Raw genomic sequence first — 10,885 nt, forward strand, 5'->3', positions numbered from 1 at the left:
TATCCGCGGCCTCGTACGAAAGAACAAGCCCGTCGGGTACGCGTCCTCCAGTCAAGAGCACTGCCTCAGTTTTCTCCTTCGCAAGAACCAGTCTCTCTCTCTCGTACCACGCCCCCACTACACGTAAGGCATGTTCTGCCAGCTCCGCACACTCTGTCTAGTGATCGGGCTACTATAAGCAGCGCCATATCGTCCGCGAAGCCCACGGTCGTCACGCCCCGGTGGCAGCAGCACTTCCAGCAACCCGTGCGAACGATAGATTCCACAACAATGGTCCAAACACTGATCCCTGCGGTACTCCAGCAAATATAGCTGCTTCCACCCACTCACGCGCTCGGCATCCGGGTGCCCACTCTTCGCTCGCTTAAATAGCTATGCAACATGTCTGTTCCGAAATGCGTGGCCTGCGAGGATCGGAGAAAGAACACACGCACCTTGAATAACAATTAACAATATTTATTTTACACTATGTACAAATAAAAGGCGTAATATACATAAACGCGCGTGGACTGCTGCGAAAAAGTACAGAATTGCGTGGTCAAAATGGCGTACTTGTATTCAAAAAACTCGCGTAGTCTGAAACAAGTGCTTTCACGACAAGTGTCGAAACAAGAAGAACAAGAATCGATCATGGCGTCGATCATGCCGGTTCCGCGTGGAGAGGGGACCGCGTGGACAAAGTGGACCCGAGAGGTGCTGCCGCTATCGGTAACGACGCACCGACGAAATACTTTCGTTGCCAACTTTGTGTTCTGCGACAATTTGGGGAATTTCCTCCGGCCATCAGCGACTGGTCGATGATGTGGTCTGCGTGTCCGCGTTGTCCTGAGAGGGCTGATGAAGCAGAGCCAGCTTGGCGATGGGCCGCGTGAGCGTCGTGGTGGCCGTCTTGAGAGTGACGACCCTGGTCAGTCCATCCTTTCCTGGCATCAAACTGAGAGTCCTGGCCAGGGGCCATTTCCCTGGGGTCAAGCGTCCATCCAGTGATGAGAACAAGAGAGCCTACCTTGATCTCGTTGGACGGATGATGTCATTTAGAGATGGCCTGGAGTCATCAAATACTGCGTGGACCAGAGTCTCCAAAATTGTTGGAGACGCTGCTGCAGAAATTGCCACCTTGACATTCGGTTGACTGAGACGTCGAGAAGCGTGGGCTCTGGTACTGTGTTGAGCGGCGATCCTGTCAGGAATTGTCCTGGTGATAGGGCTGAGACGTCATCGCTGAGTGGCTCCAACGGTCGTGAATTGAGGATGGCTTCAATCTGCGCGAGCAATGTTATTGATTCCTCGAACGTCAATAAAGCATCTCCAATCGTCCTCTTCAGATGGAATTTGAGAGACTTGACCACTGCCTCCCATTTTCCAGCCATGTGTGGAGCGGCAGGAGGGTTGAAGTGCCACTGCGTACCATCCTTGGCGAGTAGAGCTGCGAGGTCTTGATTTTCGCGTGTGCTGTCCTTGAACTGCTTTTTTAACTGTGCGTCTGCTCCTTGGAAGTTGGTACCGCAATCTGAGTAGAGAGAGGCTGCAGTTCCTCTCCTTGCTGCGAATCTGCGATAAGCTGCGATGAATGCGTCGGCTGAGTAATCGGTGACAACTTCCAAGTGTACAGCTGAGGCTGCGAAGCAAAGAAAGACGCAAATCCACCCCTTCTGCGTCTTGGCTCCTCTGCCTTTCCAAGTTTTCAGCGTGAGCGGTCCTGCATAGTCCACCCCAGTGTGGGTGAACGGGCGCGATGGAGTGACCCGACAAAGAGGTAGATGGCCCATCAGTTGATGGGCACGGATCCCCCTCTGCCGAGCACACTTTACACACCGCAGGATATGCGTCTTCACTGGAGCTCGTCCACCGAGAATCCAGTAGCGTTGTCCGAGAAAAGCGCGGGCGGATTGCGTACCTCCATGCATGGTCTGACGATGTGCGTGGTCGATGAGAAGCGCTGAGAAGCTTGACTCCCGAGGCAAAATGACAGGATGTTTGCCGTCGTGCGAAAGCTCTGAGTGTTGGAGGCGTCCGCCTACTCTGGCGATCCCCTGATGGTCAAGGTAAGCGGTGAGCCTCGTAAATGGATGCGTTGACGGAAGCGTAGCCTTTTTGGCGAGTGCAGCGAGTTCATCCTTGAAGAACGTGGACTGCGTGACCTGAATCCAATAGATTCTGGCCCTTTCCATATCAGCTGCTGAGATGAAATGCGTGGGCGAAGCGTCCTGTCGTTTGAACAGCTTGTCCACGAATTTGAGGCAAAGAGCGGTGATTCTGAGTAATCTGTTAACACAGAATATTTAAAGATTAATTCCCATGAATATTCCTTTAGAGTGTTTGCTGTGGTGAGACCAGCCGAGCTTCAGAGGCGCCTAACTCGTCTGCGTCGACACTGGTCTGCTTGGGCCACGTGTTCTGAGGTTGCGTGAGCCACGGTGGTCCCGTCCCGCAAAGCGAGTGCTGTTGAAGCTGTTCTGTCGTCATGCTCTTGACGCGCAGTCAGCTGGATTCGATGATACTGGTACATGCCTCCAGTGAAAGTTCTGCGTGATCTCCTGGATTTGGTTTACCCTGTTGCGTACGTAATCCTTCCACTTTGGAGGGGTGCGTTTTGATCCATGCTAGCGTAACTTCTGAGGTCCGTCCACAAAATGTCTGAGAAACGGTCAAGTTCAAAGTAGCGTGAAACATGCCGCATCAGTTTTGAAAGTAGCAGCGCTGCTGTGAGTTCCAACCTCGGGATGGTTAGACGTTTGAGTGGTGTCACTCGCGTTTTCGAACAGATCAAAGATATGTGGGTACCCGTGGACGGTGCGTGGACAACAAGGTAAACAACTGCTGCCATTGCGAGGACTGATGCATCAGAGAATCCGTGAAGTTCAACTGTAGACGTGGTCGTTGTGTTGAACCATCGTGGGACGGAAAGTCTGGCCAGACTAGTAAGATCTTCCCTGATGAGCAGCCACCGTTGAGTGATGTGAGGAAGGCAGAATGACGTCCCAAACCGAGTTCCTGTAACCAAAGCTCTTGAATGAGAATTTTGGCTCTGATAAATACAGGTGCAAACAAAACCGAGTGGATCAAGAGTTGAGCTACTTCGGAGAGAATGAGGCGTTTCGTGAACTGCGTGCGTTGTGTTGCTGATATGGTCGAGAAGTTGAGCGTGTCCTGATGTGGAATCCATTTAATTCAGAGAATTTGGTTGCGCAGTCGTCGAATTGAATTGATGGCGTTGTTCTGTTGTGGTGCGAGGTCTTCTAGCACCATTTGCTCGTGGAATGCCATTTTGCCAATGGAAATCCGCCAGCTTGACAGAGTTGCGTCAGCTGATTTGCGACGTCCAGTAGTATGCTCTTGCTGTATCGGCACCACCAAAAATGTCATCGACATACCTGCCGTTTTTTGATGGGCTCAACAGCAAGGGGATATTTCGAACCCTTCATCCTCAGCGAGTTGCAGGAGTGTTCGAACCACCAAGTACGGTGCAGCTTTCGTCCCGTACGTGACCGTGGTCAAGCTGGTACTGCGTTTCCTGTTGTGCGTCATCAAGCCAAAGTATCTGCATGCACGCTACTCTTGTGACGGTACGGTTTGCAAACAGATGTTTGTATCTGCGTATCCAAATGCAGCAGATTCTGCGATATTCAGCATCAGATTGGACCAGTATGTAGAAGATCGTTCAGCGAGTATCCTGATGAAGTTGGACTGGAGCCATTGAAAACCACACGCAATGCGGTGGTCGTGCTGCCCAACTTCAGAACGCCATGATGCGGAAGAAAGTACTGAAACGGACTAGTTATTGAGTCGTTGTTCAGTCTTACCATATGACCAAGTTGCTCATACTCGAGCATGAACTTGGTGTACAGCTGATTGTACTGGGCGTCCTTACTGAGTCGTCTGAGAATCCGCTGAAGACAATTGTGCGCCGTCTGATACGAATTGCCGAGTGCTCTTGGGTGAAGTCTGAGCGGCAATCGCACGATGTATCTTCCTGCGGAGTCTCTTGAATGCGTGGTCTTGAAGTGATCTTCGCACTCTTGCTCGTCTGGTGTGAGCAAGGGTGCCGTGTCCTGCGGTGGCACTTCCTGCGTCCAGAAGCGGCTGAGTAACTCACTCAATTGGCGATCAGTATATTGACTGTCACTTGATGAGAAGTCCTGCGAATTGTCTGAGTGCCCTCGAGGAGCTCGATATGAGCAACCGAAGATCGAAAGTTGAGCGATCAACGGTGATGGCGTGTGCCGAATAATATTTGACCTTGATGACTTGCCCGTATGCGTCTGCCCCGAGAATGATGTCCACTGGTCTGGATGTGAGAAATTGAGGATCTGCGAGGTTCCATTTCGCCAGATGCGATGGCAGCGTTGGACGAGCTTGTGGTTCTGATGGTAGGCAAGTGGTCCACTTCGTGAGCACGTGTGCGTGCACGGTGACTGAAAGCGGTCTATAATTGGAATGGAGGGTAATATTGACCCACTCCATTCGTATGCGAGGTCCTTGCTCCACCAACTCCGTGGACATCCAATGAAGAGCGTTGTCGCCTGAGTCTACGCTGGTTTACTAAAGACTCTGAAATAAGAGAACTGCGGTTGGGGTACCAACCCTTCCACTTGTTGGTCGAAGTTGACGGCGGTGTTCGTCGTGGTCTGCGTCGAAGTAATAGGGGCTTGCGAGGGCCCTGCTGCGGCTGCCTGCGAGGCAATCTCCTCCGTGCAGTGTGGTGTGATGGTGTTCGTCACACAATTTGCACCGCTGGTGCATTGTCCTGCAGCTCCGGAAGTTGTGGTGCCCAAGACAGTTGATACAGAGCGCGTGTACCTTGATGACATTGAGGCTCTGATACAGCGAGGTCTCTGAAAGCCGGACACGCGGCCAGAAAATGGTCCTTAGCACAGTACGCGCAGGGGCAGAGCGCTGCTTGTCGTGCCCTCTGCGGCGTGGAGGACCCAGCGTGAGCGGCGGGCGTGGGCGGCGTGGTCCGAGCTGACACTGAGTGCGTGGCCACCCTCGACAGGCCCAGAGCGTTGCGTCGTGGGCTGAGTAGTTTTGGTGGCGGTCTGCGTGGTTTGCGTAGGCCTGGCGTCCGGGTGGGGCTCGAGCTGCTCGAGCATTGCGTACGCGGGCCACCAAAAACTTTGAGAGCTGCTCCATCGTCGGAAACTCCGTCTGCGTGGACAGCGTTGACTCCCAGTTCTCGCGTGTGTCAGGATCCAAGAGGCGGACGAGTGCGGTGATCATGGAAGCAGTTAGCTTATCGTGAAACCCGACGCTCTTCAGGGCTTCAAGCGTTGGGAGCGTGGCCGCCTTCCTGACCTTCACCGGTTTTTAAATTGTAAATCCAATCCATGTGGGTCTGGATATTGAGACGCTTATTCTCGAAGCGCTCGTCGAGGAGCTTCATGCTTGAGCGAAGGCCTCCCTCCGTCGTGGGCAAATGCTCGATGAGCTGGGCAGCGTTGCCGGAGACGGCTCCCTTGAGGTAATGGAACCGGTCGAGGTCAGAGTGAGGTCGTCGCGTGCGGTTGATAACTGTAGGCGAAGGTGGCCTTGAATGATGCACCCGACTGTACTCCCCCTCAAACTTTGGGGCGGTGCGATCTCGGCAGACGTGAGCGGGCGTGTCGTGGGCGGTTGCGTGGGCGTCGCGGGCTGCGCGGTCGGCGACGGACTCAAACGGTGCTCCAGCTGAACAATCAGTTTGCGCGCGGTCAGTACTACCTTGTCTTCTTGCGAGACCACCTTAGACTTGTAGTAGCCGTGGTCCAGTTGAGAGACAGGCAGAGTTGGCTCAGCGCTTGATGCTCCTGATGGAACATCAAGTGCATCTCCATGAGCGTAGTCTTCGTGATCTCCACTCTGAAGGGAGAATCTCCAGAGGACTCCTTGGCAGCGCGCCTGGAGGTCCTCTACGATTGAGAGCAATCGTGTCCAGGCGTTCCTCCTGGACTCTAGCACGGACCTGAAGCTCTGACGAGAGCCGAGCGGGCGAGCGTGTTCTTGTGACCTGCGTGGGCTGCGTGGTCTCTTCCGGCACTCCAGTAATGGCGGCGCAGCAGGCGCTTCCTCATCCACCTGTTCGAGCGGACGGAACCGTCCTGCGACGCGGGTGACGGGTCGCGCGATTTCGGCATCGTTTAATCCTTTAGCGTGTCTCTGAGCACTGAACTAAACGTTGCACTGCGTGTCACAAACGAAAGAAATGCCAACAAACTGAAAAATGTCACACACTAAAAAATGTCGCAAAAAAAAAACCAAAGAGTCACTGTCTCAAAACGTCATTAAATCTACAGAGTCCACGAGTCTCACTTAACACTAACGAAAACTGAAAAGCGTTCAACGGAATCGCGTGCACTACACCTGCGTCCGTCACGAACCGTTACGCAAAGGGCGTGTCTCATCCGGCTCGAAGGACCAAAATGTTTCCGAAATGCGTGGTCTGCGAGGTCGGAAAATGAAACACGCACCTTTAGGATTAATATAAGTATATTTACCACTATTTACAATGTTTTACTGCGGATACATATAAACTGCGTGGACTGCGACAAGAAAACTGAACAGCGTGTTCAAATGGCGTGCTCGTTTGTAAAAGTCGCGTGGTCGGGAAAACACGTGCGTTCTCGAGAAGCGTACAAACAAGAAGAAGAAGAATCGATCATGGCGTCGATCGCTGCCGGTTCCGCGTGGAGAGGGGACCGACGTGGACAAAGTGGGCCCGAGAGGCGCTGCCGCTATCGGTAACGACGCACCGACGAAATACTTTCGTTGCCAACTTCGTGTTCTGCGACAATTTGGGAAATTTCGCCAACATTCACGAATAAGTCTAAAGTTCAAATGTTGGACTCTTCCTAATTCTCAATTATAAGATTACTAGCGCCCTCACCACCTTACGTGCCATGCACCCCCGCTACTTGACCACCCCAGTGCGCATGTGCAGAAGACACTCCTACCCTGCCACTCGCGCTGGCCCAAGACCTCCCGCGAAGATAAAAAGGGCCACGGCCTATCGTTTTATGGACAAGACGGGTCTCTGCTCCTAAGACGCTCCCTTGTGTGGACATCCAAAGGACAGAACCCCTGCCTGGCTCCGATCTTGCTCCCTTGAGTGGACAAACCCGGACCACGAGGCAAATCCTTGCTCCACGCGGTTCAAGTGTAACTTTAAACGCGGCCGAGTTTTTCCCCGCGTACGCACTCCTTTAGTAATAAGACGAGTTGTGTCTGTATTTTAGACTCTGTGAAATATATATACTTTTAATCATCCACTAGTGGTACTCACTGTTTCGTTTAGCCCGGACCCCGGTAGCCGTGTAAGGCTACAACATAAAAATTAATGTTAGAGGCAAGGGGACCTCACCAAAAATTAAGCACCCCAAAATATATATTTGTTATATATATCACATATCTGTTTCCAATTATTGATTCTGTGTTAAGAGTAAACAAAATAAAATTAGAACAATATTTTAAATATTGATTTTTTTTGATAAATTTCTATTTCGTTCTTTCTTTAAGGATGATTCACGCTAACCGTGCCGGGTCCGAGCCGTATCTCGGACGGGACAAGGTCAAAGATCTTCATATACGTTTTATATGAATCTGTTCATATTACACCGAGTCGAGCCCAAGCTCCGGCCGTATGTCGGCCGTGCCCCGGCATCGAAACGTCCGTGTATATTGTTTCGCCGTCGCCGCTCCGTTCCCGGTTCGGTTCGGTAGAGGCACGGTGTAACATGAACGTACTTGCGAACGGGTTTGTTGCGGCGTAACGATGGAAACTCGTGAAAAAAAACGATCTTGCCCTCTTTTCGCTGTGTCGGGCGTCCCGTAACGGCCACGTTTTTTTTGGAGAAGACAATTGTCTCTTTTATCTAAGACAGATCTGTTTAATTGCATATTTAAAACATTTTCACGTTAAACATGGACCGATGAAAAATTAATACAATGTGTACGGAAGAATCCCGTCCTGTATGACATGACGCGTGTGAAATATTTGGATTCCAAATACAAATACTCCATATGGAAGAGTTTATCTAAAGAAATGAATTTAGCTGGTGAGTAACAATTTTTTATTCCGAATTTACAAGGAGCATATTACTAATCATTAATATTATATACGAATTATATTTTAACTTAGAAATTAGTTTCAATACGTCCAGCTGGTGATGCAAAGTAATTTTTTAAAAGTTTTCCCTAACAGAAAATGCGTCATTAGCAGGCCTTCCTGGTGACCGAACAATGGATTCAAATATATTTGGTTGTGAATTTTCTGCATTAAGCCTATGACTATGGACCAGATATGTGTATGTCATTTCGTTCACGTAAGAAATTGTGTAGTACACAGGTTGATAGAATGGACATAGTCAACATTTCTGGCGCCATTTTAATTCTTCTACAAAAAATTTCTAAATCTTGTGTTAGAATACCAAACGCGTTTTCCACCAATCGCTGAGCAATGAGAGTCTGTGATTGAAATAAGTCTTATCAGCGTCGTAAGCAGATGCTTCAAGACGCGTATCTGAGCCGGTAATGGCTAGTAGCATGCATAGTATGCCCGGACGATGCCCGGCGACAACGGCTCGGCTCCGGCACGGTCCGGCACGGTCCGTCTCGGGCACGGTGTATCGTCGGTATAGCATACATAGTATGCCGGACGATGCCCGGCGACAACGGCTCGGCTCCGACACGGCCTGTCTCGGGCACGGTGTAGCGTGAATCATCCTTTTTTGTTATCAAAAACAATATTTCTAAATATTACGTTTAATCACTTTTGGCAGCTTATCAGAGTATTAGTTTCAATTTTGTGTATTAATTTTAGGTCATAAAACTCACTAAATAATCAAATTAAACTTGATTTTTTTTTAGAATGTTATAATTATTCTTCATGTATAATTTTTACTTTCTTATTTAATAAATTTTAAATTATTTTGATTTCATATACTGTAAGTATACTAATCGTACGTTACTTGTATTAATTTTCACACAATTTCAATAAAAAGTGTGGAAATTATAAGCATAAACGGAAAATGCCTCATTCGCCCCACTGTGCGCCGTCGCACGCGCAACGTAACACTTTGAATAATTTATCTGTAAACCATTATTTTGTAATAAAGCCTCAAACTTTAGGAAAAAAACGACAGAATCTTATTTGTACTCCCAATCGATGTATAAAGTGTGTCCGCGCTAAAGTGTGACGGACGTTTTTTATTTCGTAACTATTGATGATAGGAAAATTGTTTATATGGAAATTCCACGGTATAAGGGGGTCCATGTTCTGGCTTCGTGAACGAAAATTTATTTATATTATTAGTTTAAAAGATATGAGGTCAAGTTTTCGTTTTTTTAAATGGAACTATATATTTTTTCACATCATGTGATAGTGCTTTCAAGACGAATTCATAAGGCATTAATGTATACACCCGATTTTTAATTAGTTTTCAACGATTATAACGTTTACAAATTTTCCCGATTTTCAGTAGATACGTTTCGGTTTTGAGTGGCAAATCATGTTACTCTTACCAAATATAAATTTTTTTCAAATTTTATGTTCTAATAAATTATGACTGAAAATGTTTCTCCACGTTATTTCCTCGCACCCTGTATAAATAGCAATCCTCGGTTATAAATGCCTTAGATGGGATGACATAGAAATCAAAATTCCTCCTTAAGAAATTTGATAAATATCGATATATGCGGATTACCTCCGTTATCGACAGTTTTATCTATGTATGTTATCGACAATTAATTTTTTAGGTAGTACGTTTTTATTTGTGGCGCTTTTTATGAGTTCCTCTTTTGTTTTATATTCTGTTTGCAGTACGTAGTTGCCAAGACGTGCGTCACGCGAAACATGTATTTCTGGTTCATATTAAACGTACTATAAAGCTACGCATCATTAAATTAATTGATATAACCATCATTTTCATATACATATAACATCGTGGTAATTATTCGCCCTACACACCAGATCACAGAAAAGAGTCCAACAATAGGTAATCAGTAAATATGTATATATATATCTACTAGCTGTTTTTACCCGCCGCTGCCCGGGTGGTATTTTGTCTGAGAAAACTGTACATATGGTGGGAATATATAGTAGGAGTTTATAGTATTTGCCCGCTCCTTAAGTGAATACTGAATGCGGGGAAGCAGCACCGACGGCATGCACCATCCATCCCCACCGCCTGAGGTACGAAGATATTCCCACTACTATGTCAACACTGCAGCGGTGGGGATTAGCAGTTCTGCTGAACTGTTCTGCGCCCACGATCTACACAAACGAAATAAACAATATTTATTACGTTTCTGATGCTACAGCGTGATAAAACGAGTCTATGTCCTTCGCAAGGTTATAGGGAACACATAGAAAAAAATCGCATCAAAATCAAAGCAGTAGATTTGGAGATTACCCCGAACAAAGAAAATGCTTACAGCTTTATATATTAGTATAGATAATACCGCTCCTCAACTATGCATCACCAATTCTAGTTTCCTGGTTAATTTTAGATTTTGACAAATTTGGAACTTTATTACATTTTTTCAAAATTACATTTCATCAATTTAATTAAAATTTAATTAAAATCGTATTTTCGCGACGCGACGATTTCCAACCAGCGACCATGAATCCCGGACGTAATATGCTCGCGTTTCGGCTCTCTTCCGGATTCTGACCCGCGGCTTCTTCTTCGATCCCCTCCCCTGCGCTTGCTCTTTCACAGCATCCCGAGCTCGATCTATCCCTCTCGCTGTACCTGCCGGGCAGGGATCGAGAACGGTCGGCTTGATTCTTCCTCTCGCTGGCCGGACTCTTGGCGAAACCATGACCCTACCCGCTCTACCCCTCAGGTTTCTCTGATTGCATTACGTACTATACGTAGCGTTCCGCTTACGGTGCCCTTACACAAGTGTA

General features: G+C 48.0%; 1 protein-coding gene across 1 annotated transcript; it reads right to left on the reverse strand.

The window, feature by feature from the left end:
* Positions 1-1,034: 1,034 nt before the first annotated feature.
* LOC123989063 lies at positions 1,035-2,171 on the reverse strand. Its single transcript, XM_046289775.1, has one exon. The coding sequence runs from the start codon at positions 2,169-2,171 to the stop codon at positions 1,035-1,037; it is 1,137 nt and encodes a 378-aa protein (XP_046145731.1).
* Between the last annotated feature and the right edge of the window lie 8,714 nt (positions 2,172-10,885).

The sequence above is a fragment of the Osmia bicornis genome, unplaced genomic scaffold (assembly GCF_907164935.1).
Source record: "Osmia bicornis bicornis unplaced genomic scaffold, iOsmBic2.1, whole genome shotgun sequence".
Lineage (NCBI taxonomy): Eukaryota > Metazoa > Arthropoda > Insecta > Hymenoptera > Megachilidae > Osmia > Osmia bicornis.